Source organism: Aotus nancymaae, unplaced genomic scaffold, assembly GCF_030222135.1.
Source record: "Aotus nancymaae isolate 86718 unplaced genomic scaffold, 86718_ANA_hifiasm-v0.15.2.pri h1tg000059l, whole genome shotgun sequence".
Lineage (NCBI taxonomy): Eukaryota > Metazoa > Chordata > Mammalia > Primates > Aotidae > Aotus > Aotus nancymaae.
Genome location: NW_026988473.1, coordinates 36,005,778 through 36,020,627, shown reverse-complemented (window position 1 = coordinate 36,020,627; position 14,850 = coordinate 36,005,778). Strand labels below are relative to the sequence as shown.

Sequence of the window (14,850 nt, the reverse complement as noted above, 5' to 3'; positions counted from 1 at the left end):
CTTAAACACTGACATTGAAATGTTTGAGAGTGACCTCAAGTTCCCAGAGACCTACAAATGGTGTCTTTATAGGAATCAGACATATTACCTCTCAGTGATCAGGGGCAACACAGCATCATTTTTACTGTTATTAAAAACTACTAGATGGTGAGGTTTTTCACCAATGGCTTGCATTTTCTTAATTGCAGACTATTTCTTTTCTATTCGCTGTTCTTGTTAATTTCTTTTTTTTTTTTTTCCATAGGTTATTGGGGCACAGGTAGTATTCGGTTACATGAACAAATTCTTTAGTGGTGATTTGTGAGATTTTGGTGCACTCATCACCACACCCTGTTTGTAGTCTTTTATCCCTCACCTCCCTCTCACCCTTCCCTCCAAGTCCCCAAAGTCCACTGTATCATTCTTATGCCTTTGTATCCTCGTAGCTTAGCTCCCATGTATCAGTGAGAACATACAATATTTGGTTTTCAATTTCTGAGTTACTTCACTTAGAATAATAGTCTCCAATCTCATCCAGGTCGCTTCAAATGGTGTTAATTCCTTCCTTTTCATGGCTGAGTAGTATTCCATTGTGTATGTGTATATATATATACACCACAGTATTTACATACACAGTAGTATTCCATTGTGTATGTATATATATATACCACAGTTTTCTTATCCACTTGTTGATTGATGGGCATTTCGGTTGGTTCCTCAATTTTGCAGTAGTGAATTGTGTGCTATAAACATGCATGCACAAGTATCTTTTTCATATAATGACTTATTTTCCTGAGTAGATACCCAGTAGTGGGATTGACGATCAAATGGTAGATCTATTTTTAGTTAGTTATTTAAGGAATCACCACACGGTTTTCCACAGTGGCTGTACTAGCTTATATTCCCACCAGCAGCGTAGAAGTGTTCCCTGATCACTGCATCTATGCCAACATCTACTGTTTATTGACTTTTTGATTATGGCCATTCTTGCAGGAGTAGATGGTATGGCATCATGATTTTGATTTACATTTCTCTGATCATTAGTGATACTGAGCATTTTTTCATATGTTTTTTGGCCATTTTTATATCTTCTTTGAGAATTGTCTATTCATGTCCTTAGCCCACTTTTTGATGGAATTTTTTTCTAATTTGAGTTCATTGTAGATTCTGGATATTAGTCCTTTGTCAGATGTATAGATTGTGAAGATTTCCTTCCAATCCATAGGTTGTCTGTTTACTCTGCCAACTGTTCCTTTTGCCATGCAAAAGCTCTTTAGTTTAATTAAGTCCCAACTATTTATCTCCGTTTTTATTGCATTTGCTTTTGGGTTCTTTGTCATGAGATCCTTGCCTAAGCAAATGTCAAGGATGGTTTTTCCAATGTTATCCTCTAGAATTTTTATAGTTTCATGTATTAAAGTTCTTAATCCATCTTGAGTAGATTTTTGTATAAGGTGAGAGACAAATATGGTTTTATTCTCATATATATGGCTAACCAATTATCCCAGCACCATTTGTTGAAAAGAGTGTCCTTTCCCCACCTTATATTTTTGTTTGCTTTGTCAAAGATCACTTGGCTGTAAGTATTTGGGTTTATTTCTGGGTTTTCTATTATGTTTCATTGGTCTATGTGCCTATTTTTATACCAATACCATCCTGTTTTGGTGACTATGGCCTTATAGTTTGAAATCAGGTTGTGTGATGCCTCCAGATTTGTTATTTTTGCTTAGTCTTGCTTTGGCTATACAGGCTCTTTTTTGGTTCCCTATGAATTTTAGAATTGCTTTTTCTAATTCTGTGAAGAATTGTAATGTTGGGGTTCAGGGGCTCAGGGGAGCCCTCAGTTCCCCAGAGAGGAACTTTCTCCAGGTTCTTGGTCTATTACTCCCCAAGAATGGGAGAGGAGACCACGTCGCAGTGTGCAGTAAATGCCAGACTCAGAAGTGCTTGTAGAAAGTGATTTATTTGGGGCCGGGCACGGTGGCTCACGCCTGTAATCCCAGCACTTTGGGAGGCCAAGGTGGGTGGATCACGAGGTCAAGAAATCGAGACCATCCTGGTCAACATGGTGAAACCCCGTCTCTACTAAAAATACAAAAAAATTAGCTGGGCATGGTGGCGCGTGCCTGTAATCCCAGCTACTCAGGAGGCTGAGGCAGGAGAATTGCCTGAACCCAGGAGGCGGAGGTTGCAGTGAGCCGAGATCGCGCCATTGCACTCCAGCCTGGGTAACAAGAGTGAAACTCCGTCTCCAAAAAAAAAAAAAAAAAAAAAAAAGAAAGTGATTTATTTATGTAGAGAGAGAAAAAGGAGAAGGAGAAAGAAAGAAACAGCTAACTCTCACACTGAATGAGAGAAAGAAAAGCTTCTCTCACACTGAGTGAGAAGGGTTCCCAGAGGGAAAAAACCAGAGGAGGAAATCTCTCATCACACTGAGTGAGAGAATCCAGAAAGATGGAATCCAGGAGAGGAAAGACAGCTTCCACACTGAGTGGAAGGGAACTGAGAGAGAGAGAGGGAGTTTAGGAGGGGAAGACAGGCTTCCACGAGAGAGTGTGGAAGGGGACTCCAGAGGGGAAATCCAGGAGAGAGAAAGACAGCTTCCATGAAGGGAGTGTTTGTGGAAGGGGACCCAAACATGGAGTCCGAAGGGGTGTGGTAGAAGGAGACTTTTAACCTGGGTGGAACCCCCACATTCTTTAAGACCTCTGGCCAATGAAAGGAGTTCCTTAGCACTTCCACTGGACTGATTGACTTTTTGATTCTTCCTGCACCCTTGAAAATTAAAACAGAGACCATTAAATCTCCTGGATGGAGAGAGATGGGAAGGGGGCATGGCACTGGAAAGTTCTTGCTCTTAAAACTACACCCCCTTGTGGACCAGGAAAGAGAACACATTCCCTCAGAATGATGATGGTATTTTGATGAAGACTGTGTTGAATTTGTAGATTGCCTTTGGCAGTATGGTCATTTTCACAATATTTATTCTATCCATGAGCATGGGATATGTTTCCATTCAACTGTGTCATCTATGATTTCTTTCAGCAGTGTTTTGTAGTTTTCCTTGTAGAAGTCTTTTGCCTCTTTGTTTGGTATATTCTTAAGTATTTTATTTTATTTTTTGCAGCTATTGTAAAAGTGGTTGCATCCTTGGTTTGATTCTCCACTTGGTCACTGTTGGTATATAGAAGAGCTGCTGGTTTGTGTACAGTAATCTGCTATCTGGAAACTTTACTGAATTCTTTTATCAGTTCTAGGAGCTTTCTGGAGGAGTCTTTAGGGTTTTCAAGGTAAACGATAGTATCATCAGCAAACAGTGACAGTTTGACTTTCTCTTCACCAATTTGGATGCCCCTTTATTTCTTTCTCTTGTCTGATTGCTCTGGCTAAGGCTTCCAGTACTATGGTGAAGAGGAGGGGTGAGAGTGGGCATCCTTGTCTTGTTCCAGTTGTCAGAGGGAATGCTTTCAACTTTACCCCATTCAGTGTTATATTGGCTGTAGCTTTGCCATAGATGGCTTTTATTGTGTTGAGGTATAGCCATTGTATGCCAATTTTGATGAGAGTTCTAATCATAAAAGGATTCTGGGTTTTGCCAAATGCTTGTTCTGCATCTATTGAGATTATCATGTGATTTTTGTCTTTAATTCTGTTTATGTGGTGTATCCCATTTATTGATTTATCTATATTAAACCAGCTCCACATCCCTGGTATAAAAGCAACTTGATCATGGTGGGTTATCTTTTTGATATGTTGTTGGATTTGGTTAGCTAGTATTTTGTTAAGAATTTTAGTGTCTATGTTCATCAAGGATATTGGTCTGTAGTTTTTTTTTTTTTTTTTGGTTATATCCTTTCCTGGTTTTGGTATTAGGGTGATGCTGAGTTCATAGAATGACTTAGGGTGGGTTCTCTTTTTTCTATCTTGTGCAATAGTGTCAAAAGGATTGTTACCAATTCTTCTTTGAATGTCTGGTAGAATTCTGCTGCAAATCCATCTGGTCCTGGACTTTTTTTGTTAGTAATTTTTAAATTACTATTTCAATCTTGCTGCTTGTTATTGGTCTGTTTCAGGTATTTATTTCTTCTTGGTTTAAAATAGGTGGGTTGTATTTCTCCAGGAATTTATTCGTCTCGTCTAGGTTTTCTTGTTTATGTGCATAAAGGTGTTCATAGTAGCCTTGAATAATCTTTTGTGTTTCAGTGGTGTCAGTTGTAATATCACCTGTTTCATTTCTTAGTGAGGTTATTTGGATTTTTTTTCTTCTTTTCTTAGTTAATCTTGTTATTATTCTATCAATTTTATTTATCTTTTCAGAGAACCAGCTTTTTGTTTCATTTGTCTTTTGCATTGGTTGTTTTTTGTTTCAGTTTCATTTAGTCCTGCTCTGATCTTGGTTATTTTCTTTCTTCTTCTGGGTTTGGGTTTGGTTTGTTCTTGTTTCTGTAGTTCCTTTAGATGTGACCTTAGAGTATCAGTTCGTACTCTTTCAGTCTTTTTGATGTAGACATTTAGGGCTTTGAACTTCCGTCTTAGCACTGCCTTTGCTGTATTCCAGAGGTTTTGATAGGTTGTGTCATTATTGTCATTCAGGTCAAAGAATTTTTAATTTTCATCTTGATTTCATTTTGGACCCAATGCTCATTCAGGAATAGGTTATTTAATTTCCATGTATTTTCATGGTTTTGAAGGTTCCTTTTGGAGTTGATTTCCAGTTTTTTTCCACTGTGGTCTGAGAGAGTGTTCAATATAATTTTAATATTCTTAAACTTATTGTGACTCATTTTATGGCCTGTCGTATGGTTTATCTTGGAGAAAGTTCCATGTGCTATTGAACAGAATGTGTATTCTGCAGTTGTTGGATAAAATGTTTTGTATATCTCTGTTAAGTCTATTTGTTCCAAGGTATAGTTTAAATTCATTGTTTCTTTGTTGACATTCTCTCTTGATGACTTTACTAGTACTGTCAGTGGAGTATTGAAGTCCCCTACTATTATTGTATTGCTGTCTCTCTCATTTCTTAGGTCTATCAGTAATTATTTTAAAATTGGGAACTACAGTGTTAGGTGCATATATATTTAGGATTGTGATTTTTTTTGTTGGACAAGCCTGTTTACCATTATATAATGTCCCACTTTGACTCTTTTAACGGCTGTTGCTTTGAAGTTTGTTTTGTCTGATATAACAATAGCTACCCCTGCTTGATTTCAGTATCCATTTGCATGAAATGCCTTTTTCTACCACTTTATTTTAAGTTTATATGAGTCCTTATGTGTTAGGAGAGTCTCCTGAAGACAGCAGACAGTTAGATAGTTGGTGAGTTGTTTCTTTTTTCTTTCTTTTTTCTTTTTTTGAGATGGAGTCTTGCTCTGTCACCCAGGCTAGAGTGCAGTGGTGCAATCTCAGCTCACTGCAACCTTCGCTTCCTGGATTCAAGTGATTCTCCTATCTCAGCCTCCTGAATAGCTGGGATTACAGGCACACACCCAGCTAATTTTTGTATTTTTAGTAGAGACAGGGTTTCTTCATGTTGGCCAGGCTGGTCTGGAACTCCTGACCTCAGGTGATCCACCCACCTTGGCCTCCCAAAGTGCTGGGATTACAGGCGTGAGCCACCATGCCCAGCCAGTTCTTATTCATTCTGTAGCTCTGTATTTTTTAAGTGGAGCATTTAGGCCATTTATAGTCAATGTTAGTATCAAGATGTGAGGTATCATTTCATTAATTGTGCTATTTGTTGCCTATGTACTTGTTTTTTGTTTTTTGTTTTTGCTTATGAAATTGTATTTTTGTTTTATAGGTCCTGTGTGATTTATGCTTTAAAGAGGTTCTGTTTTTATGTGTTTCCAGAATTTGTTTCAAGATTTAGCACTCCTTTTAGCAGTTGTTATAATGGTGGCTTGGTAGTGGCAAATTTGCTCAGCATTTATTTGTCTGAAAAAGACTGTATCTTTCCTTCATGTATGATGCTTAGTTTCACTGGATAAAAATATCACATAAAATGAGAGTTTTGGCTCTTTATTTACTTTCCAGAAAATACTTGCATTTATTAGGAATTAATTGGTCATTGAAAATTAGGTAAAAGCCATCATTAAAATTTTATTTTGGAATTTGGGGAAATGGATGACTTTTAGTACAATAAAATTCCAAATGTATTGGTCTATTCAAGAATTAAATTTCTTATTGCAAAAATTTTGGAATTTTACTCTAATCTAACTAAGGACTATTGTATAAACTTTCAAATTTATCAGTGGACAGTTGCTTATAATACTTTAAATTATGAATGTGGCCTTTTTCTTCCTTTTATTTGACATTTTAACATTTGAGTCTTTTATTCAATTTTTATCATAATCTTTTCTCTTTAGCATGATCTTTTCAAAGAACTAAGGATTTAGGAGATTTTTGTTTCTTTCATAGTTTATTGGTTTTTGTCTTTATAATTCTCTCTTTCCTTAGTACACTGAGTTTGACCTTTTGCTTATTAACCAACTTCTTGAATTAGTGTAATTTATCTTTCATTTACCTGAAAATGCATTTAAAGCTATTAATTATCCACTAAATATTACTTTGACAGGTTTGATTTTCATTATTATTAAGTGCCACGTATAACAATGTGTTTGATTATTTCTCATTAATCCAATGATTATTAGGAAAAAAAAATTTTTTTGAGACAGAATTTCACTCTTATTTCCCAGGCTGGAGTACAATGGCACAATCTCAGCTCACCGCAACCTCCGCCTCCTGGGTTCAAGCAATTCTCCTGCCTCAGCTTCCCAGGTAGCTGATATTACAGGCATGTGCCACCACGCCCAGCTAATTTTGTATTTTTAGTAAAGATGGGGTTTATCCATCTTGGTCAGGCTGGTCTCGAACTCCTGACCTCAGGTGATCAGCCCACCTAGGCCTCCCAAAATGTTGGGTTTACAGACGTGAGCCACCACGCATGGCCTAGAAAATATTTTTAAACGAGACGTTATTTGACCACTTATAAAAATTATTTTTAATTTTATTAAAATAGAGTTTAATAACATATGTGCTAATATTTTTGAATTTATAGAACTTCAATTTATGTATACATATTTTATTTGTATAACATTTCTGTAAATTTCCTGGGTGTGGTAAAAAAGTATAGGCAGTTTGTTGGAGATAAATCTCTATATACTAATAGTTTAAAACTATCAATTGTAGAGCGTCAAGATAGGTGAGCATGCAGATGTTCCTGGAGGGTTGCATACCCCGGAATGTCACAGAAGCTCCATGCCCCTTCTCCTGTACCTCACCTTACCCATCTCTTCTGTATACGTTTTAATTGCCTTTATAATGAACCAGTAACCGTAGATGTTTCCTTGAGCTCTGTGAGCCACTCCAGAAAACTGTGACCCTAAGGAAAAACTCTAACAGCATTGAAGAATGAGCTCTCGGGTGTGACCAGAATAATTAAAGATTTTAATGATCATTGAATGCATTTCCCTATTCTTGTTAATTTTTATGGCTTAACTTGTCCTGAGACATAATTAGTCTAAAGCAAGAGTTAGCTTCAAGCTTTGAATCTCATTAAAAATAAAGAATTGCTCTGTTCTTTCAGTCTTATTCACAGTAAATACAATGTATTTTCTTTTTCTGAGAATTATTTCATAACTATCTATAAGAATGCTTATTGTTTCAGGGATGTTAAAATCTGTTGGGATTCTAAACAAATGGCCTAAAATGCTAATGCTTTTTAAATGTTCAAAATATATTTTATGTCTTCAATATTTAAGTATTGCATTCTTAAGGTTTTCTGTCCTTGTTTAACATTTAATAATTATAGTCTTGACATGGTAATGTATTTTCATTATGCTTTAATTGAATTTAATTGTTAATTATGAACAACATGTGCAGTACCAATGTATGAGGATTTGGGGTAAATAACAGTATCAGTAAAAGAACAGGTAATTAACATAAGTAATATGGCTTTTAGTAGTTCAAGACATAACTAAAATCAAATCTGTACAAAGCAAAACTTTCTGGGGCCAATAAAGTCCTTTTGTAGAAAGGATGTAAAAGCTATTTTGCAGGGGACACACTGTTACTCTGAATAAATGCTTAATTTTGAATGAAGTTAGGTTCTACTTGGTGTAAATCAAAAAGTATCTGAGACAGATCTCAATCAATTTCAAAGCTTATTTTGCCAAGATTAAGGAAACATGCCCATGACACAGCCTCAGGAGGACCTGAGAACATGTGCCCATGGTAGTCGGGCTACAGCTTGGTTTTATGTTTTAGGGAGACAGAAGACATCAGTGAATACATGTAAGATGTACATTGGTTCTGTCTAGAAAGGCAGGACAACTTGAAGTGGTGGGAGCCAGTAGGGTGGCAGGATGTATAGCTTCCAGGTCATAGGTGATTTCAAAGATTTTCTGATTGGCAATTGGCAAAGATTTTCTGATCAGCAATTGGTTATCTAAGACCTGGAATCAGTAGTAGAGACTGTCTTGGTTAAGATAAGTGGTTGTGTTATGAGACCAAGGTTTTTATTATATAGAGAAGCCTCCAGGTAGCAGATTTAAGAGCAAATATATTATCTTATGGTCTCAGTTTTAATGTTAAATTCCCATCATGGCCTGAACTTGTTTCAGGTTTACTTTCAAATGCCACTAGCTGAGTGGAGGAGTCCATTCAGTTGGTTAGGAGGACTTAGAATTTTACTTTTGAGTTACAGTGGTGATAGCTTGGTTTTTCAATCAACTTGAACTATCTACCTAATGGGACAACGAGGACTAGTGTTTGGGGGTTACTGTTGGTATCTTCAAAATTCAAGCTTACTTAGAAAATTAATATGGCTAAAATACTAGACATGTTAATTTTCGAGCTGCTCTTTCTGTATTGTCTTCTTTTGCCATAGAAATTGTCTGGTTTGGGTTTAGAGTAACAGCTGAGGAAATGGTAATGCCTGGACACCTATATAGGCCTGAAAGGAAAAAGTGTTAACAGGTGTTGTAAGACTTCTGATGGACACTACGGAAAGCCAAACCCAGGAGTCAGATGTGATGAGGCTGTTAGGTGGCACTGGAACTATTGCAACTCTTGAAGACGTCAGAAAGAGGAGTCCATGGATTTTCATTCTTATAGTCCTCAAGTTGAATGACTCAGCTAGCTTTCCATTGGACTGGTTCTTTCTATTTCTGTGACAACTGACTTCCTCTGCATATTATTTATGCAACACTTGACTTATCACAGCCTTAACGGTACCTTATGACTTCCTTAATCTGTCTTAGCTGAGAACTAACCAGTTTTCTCTGGAGGTTCCCAGTTCAGATCTCCCAAGGGAAATTCAACAGCCCAGATTTTATTTTAAAGTTAGAATTATTTAGTTATTCTTTACCCTGGACTTTTCATATCCTGTGTATTAGTCTGTTCTTGCATTGTTATAAAGAAATACCTGAGACTGGGTAATGTATAAAGAAAAAAGGTTTAATTGACTCATGGTTCCACAGGCTATACAGAAAGCATGGCTGGAGAGGCCTCAGGGCGCTTTCACTCATGGTAGAAGGCAAAGCTGGAGCATGCATCTTCACATGGCCAGAGGAGGAAGAGAGAGAAGGGGGAGAGGTGCTACACACTTTTAAACAACCATATCTCACAATAACTCTATTACGAGAACAACACTAGGATGGTGGTAAACCATTTGAAACCACCCCATGATCCAATCACCTGCAGGCCCCACTTCCAGCATTAAGGATTACATTGCAACATGAGATTAGGGTGGGAACTCAGACCCAACACATATCCAGTAACTGGGAAATGATGATAATGGAAAAATCATTAAAAGGATGGTTGCTAATGCCAGAGCTGCATCCAAGCTGTGGTCCACTTACCTCTGGGCTCCAGGCTGCAGACACCTGTATACTGCTCTCTGAGAGAAAAATCTATCTCATTTAAACCACTGTATTTAGGGATATGTCAATTACAGTACCTTAGTCTTTATCTTGATCAATTTAGTAATTGTTTACCTTCAAATGTGGTTACTACCGTAACAAATTCACTAGCTACAATAAATTAATTGGTTTTATATAAAATAAACATGAGTAAATCTCATAAAGTTGAGTTTCTCATAACTTAGCCAAACTTTAACATAACATAATAGTATTTATTTTTTATAAGAGCATATGCAATTTAAAAAATGTATAAAATTATGCACGAAGCAAATAGGTAACTTCTGTATAGTGGTTACCTTGAGTGGGAAGACAGGAAGAAAGGAAGTTAGCTGAAGCTTTAATAATAAGTAAATTAAAATAGATATTATTTATAAAAAAATCTGAAGAAAATTAGACAAAACTTTTATATCTGTTTAATGTTTAGGGTTAGTCCCATAGGCATTTTGCTTATTTCTTCTTGTTCTTCATGTTTGAAATGTTTCAGAACTAAATATTTTTTATAGTTGTGTATATGGTAAAAATTAACCTTCCTTCTAAATTTGATTTCTAACCCAATAACTCAGTCTATCTTCAGAGATCACCTCAATCATGAGTATCTTTTATCATTTTAGGAAACTTCTAAAACTATATTGTTCAATGCATGAGGCTATTGAGCATTAGAAATATGACTAATCCAAACTGAGATATACTCTAAGTGTAAAACACACATTGGAATCTAAAGAAATATAACACAAAAGAATGTAAATTATATCATGAATAATCTACTACATGACCAAATGATAATTTGAATATATTGAATTAAGTATATTAGAAAAATTAAATTTACCTTGTGGGTGGATCATGAGGTCCAGAGATCGAGACTATCCTGGCCAACATAGTGAAACCCCATCTCTACTAAAATACAAAAATTAGCTGAGTGTGGTGACACACACCCATAGTCCCAGCTACTCAGGAGGCTGAGGCAGGAAAATTGCTTGAGCCCGGGAGGTGGAGGTTGCAGTGAGCCAAGATTGCACCACTGCACTCCAGCCTGGCATCTGGTGACAGAGAGAGACTGTGTCTCAAAAAAACAAAATATGACTACAAGAAAACTATAAATTGGATAAATTAAATGTTTCATCCACTACCATACAGTTATTTTCTTATTATATGTAACCCTCAGTGACTATAAAGTCTCAGTGACTAGTGTACTCTCAGCAATTATAAAGACTATAAATTCTTTACAAGTCTGGACCACTTTCTATACTCAGGGCAGATAATGCTGTTTTTAGGAGATACAGTTAGAATAAGTGGCATAAGGTGACAGGTCCTGATGATATTGTGTTCAGAAGGAAACATCATGATGTCTTCGGTAGCCTATTCTTAATGTCCCATAGTTTTGAGGTAAGTGATATTATTATGCAATTGCTCTCAAACTTGACCACAGGTCATAATTACCTGGAGTGTTTTAGAAATAGAGATTCCTAGGCTCAACTCTAGAGTCAAATTTTTCTTTTTTTTTTTTTAAAGGAACCACACTTTCAAAAGGAAATGAGGTTTATCCGGGTAAGAGAATCGTAGTCATAAAGTGTAGGGTTTCTCAATTAGAAAAAAAAATAGTTTGTTAAATGAAAAAAAGGATATTTTATATAATCAATGAATATATGTATGAATTTAGTAATGAAGGTTTTGCTTAAGGAATGGTATAATTATTTGTTCTTTTTCAATATTTGTCAATAAATAATTATTTCTGAAAATAATGAAAAAATTATGAAAGTCATGGTAATGAATTTGAAATGTATCTACATAATAGTCTATTCATTTTCAGATTAATTTTTTAAAGACTGAAGTTGAAAGAAAGAGCAAAATGATCCGAGACCTCCAGAATGAGGTAAGATTTATTATATCTTAGATACATTTTACATAAATCAAAAAATGCACGTAAGTGAACATATAAATTTGCCACAAGTTTAAAGTATTAAACACATGCAAATTTGATTTTCAATTATAGACTAATGTAGAGAAACTGTTAGGCTAAGAATTTCAAAAAGTGGTTAATCCTTACACTTATATATATTTGATAATTTACAAATATATATATTTGATAAACTTCTCTAGTTCATTTTTCTTTCTAATTGTATTTTGCCTAGCTGATATTAAAAATCAATTTTCATTTAATAAATTTACATATTTGTTTAATAAATGACATTACAGGCACTGAAGAAGAAAGTTAGATAGAAATTGGCTGCATGCTAAAAAGGGCTAATCTAGAATGAAAAGTGTGTTTAAGGATAATCTCAAAATAATATAAATTTAAATATAAACAAATTGTAATCATTTTCATGATAGCCTTTTAAATGTAAGAATCCTATTAAATACTGCATGCATTTTTCTCTTTTGATTTATTTTCTGTAATTTCTCCATTACCTATTTCCACCTTTTAATTTCCTTTTTATTAAATGCAATTAGTTAAGACCATTGAGCCATGACTAATTCATGATAAGTCTTCCTTGATCAATCTCACTAATTATGGTTTATTTTGAATCTTTAGTCAATCTCCATAGCCTTTATTAATCAATCTTGCTTGCTTACTTCCTTTTTTCCTTCTTTTTTCCCTTCTGCTCTCCCTACCTTCCTCATTTTTGACCTAATTCCATCCTTTTCTTCTTTTCTTTTTTCCTTTCTTCTTTTTTTCTCCTTTTCTCCATCCCTTCCTTCCTTCTTTTTTTATTTATTAAGACATTTACACAGCAAACAAACTTTATTTTTCTTAATTGACTTCTTCCTTGATATAAAAGTAAAAAGACTTTATAAATGCTTTGGTATGACATTTGGAATCAATAGTCTGACTATGACATTAAAATAATTTTTCAGATGTAGAGGAAAAGTATGGTAGAAAACAGTAAGAATCATTTTAAATGTTTCTTGTGATTATAATACATTTTAATTTTATTTATTCCTAATTATCTTCTGAGTCTTCTCAAGAAAGCATGATGGGTGAACTTGATAATCTTTCTCCTGAGGCTCAATTTTTCTAGACTTCCTGATTATGATGGAAAAATATCAGCAGACTGGAGTTATTGGAATACTAGGTGTAATACATAATATTTGTTTGTTGGGATCATTTAGGGCTCAGTGAGAAAGTCAAATTACGCAAATCAAAAAGTGCTCATGTACCATTTAAAACAAGGAAAACATTTAAAACAAGATTAGAGTTAGTTTTAAAATGGGATAGGGAGTACATTTATATATGCACACACACACAAACAGTAATGTGAACCCAGTTGTATGATCATAAGAGAATTTCAAGTTAATTTTTATCTTTATATAAGTAGCATCAGTTCACTTTTAATCTTAGATAACTTCTTAAAATCTAGAATTCAACTAAGAAAAAAGTTCTTTCAAAAAACCTACTAGACTGGGCATGGTGGCTTACAACTATAAGCCCAGCACTTAGGGAGACTGAGGCAGGAGGACGGGTTGAGCCCAGGAGTTTGAGACCAGCCTGGACAATGTGTTAAAACCTCATCTCTATTAACAAAAAAAATTAGCTGGGATTGGTGGCACACTTGTTGTCCCAGCTTCTTAGGAGGCTAAGGCAGGAGGATTGCTTGAGCCTGAGAGGTTGAGGTTGCAGTGAGCTGTGATCACATCACTGCATTTCAGCCTGGGCAACAGAGCAAGACCCTATCTCTATTAAAGATAAATTTAAAAAAAATTAAAAATTAAAACAACAACAACAATAACAAAAACCTACTTGGCTGGCTCATACCTATAATCCCAGTGCTTTGGAAGGCCAAGACAGCAGTGCTTCTTAAGGCCAAGAGTTCCAGGTCAGCGTGAGTAACACAGTAAGATTCTATCTCTACCAAATAAATAAATAAATGCAAAACTGTGAATTATTTGTAGCAAGTAACAAAATACTTTGTCTTTGGAGGTTGTTTTTATAGTGAAATTGTACTTTGGCAACTACAAAGGCTAGAATAATTCAGAAAGAAATATACCTCTACAGAAATAAGATCTGCTAAATATAAGTTTTGTAATTAAATTTGCTACTATTCACTTTAATACTATTGAGAACTTATGAAATGAAAATCCATAACCAAAAAGGTTTCATCTTTTTACAAAACCTAATAATGAACATATATTAGCAATTCAATGTTTTCAATTTTACTCCTTCATATTAATTTAATTTTTAGCAAATAATCAGTATGGATATGGAGATGAAGCAGATTTATTTAACAAAACAATTGGTCTATACACTGTAGTGAAGTTATATGGGCACTGCTTGGAAGATTTTTAGTTCAGGCATAAGAAAAAAACAGCTAAATGGATTAAACAAAATACAGTGGTGAGGGAGATAAAACAGATACAAATAAATTTCTGGAAGAAGTTTGAAGTCCTTTGAGTGGTTACTTTTGGCTGAGGGAATTGAGAAAGTCCCAAAAAAAGGCAAAATCCCTCCTATGCTTATTTTGTTAAGCGTTTTTATCATAAAGGGATGCTGGATTTTATCAAATGTTTTTTCTGCATCTATTGAGATAACCATAGTTTTTTTTTTTTAATTCTGCTTATGTGATGTACCACATTTATTGAACACATATGTTAAGAAATGAGATAGACAGCAATGCAATAATTTTTGTATTTTTTGTAGAGAAGGAGTTTCTCTATATTGCCCAGGGGGGTCTTGCATTCTTGGGCTCAAGAGATCCACTCACCTCAGCCTCCTAAAATGCTGGGATTACAGGTGTGAACCACGGTGCCCTGCCAGTCAGCGTATTTCAAGCACTTATATTTCATCTATCTCCACAGCTACCTGTATCTTCCCATGGGCGCCACTTGTAACTTCTGAATTGTACTATTATGACTTACAATAGCTCTATTGTGATTTATGTGGTCTCTTAAGTCTCAGTTTTTGGCTCTTTGCTTTTCTCTTTATATTCTTTTTTATGGGACATTCAAGTCAAATCTA

At 35.2% G+C, this 14,850-nt stretch overlaps 1 protein-coding gene across 3 annotated transcripts in view; it reads left to right on the top strand.

Moving 5' to 3' along the window:
• Positions 1-14,850, top strand: part of LUZP2 (leucine zipper protein 2) — a 548,899-nt gene that overhangs the window by 258,036 nt on the left and 276,013 nt on the right. For all 3 annotated transcript variants that reach the window (XM_012452226.3, XM_064365096.1, XM_012452224.3), the window contains exon 5: positions 11,707-11,769. In XM_012452226.3, coding sequence (XP_012307649.2) covers positions 11,707-11,769 — 63 coding nt within the window. The remainder of the gene's footprint in view (positions 1-11,706; positions 11,770-14,850) is intronic.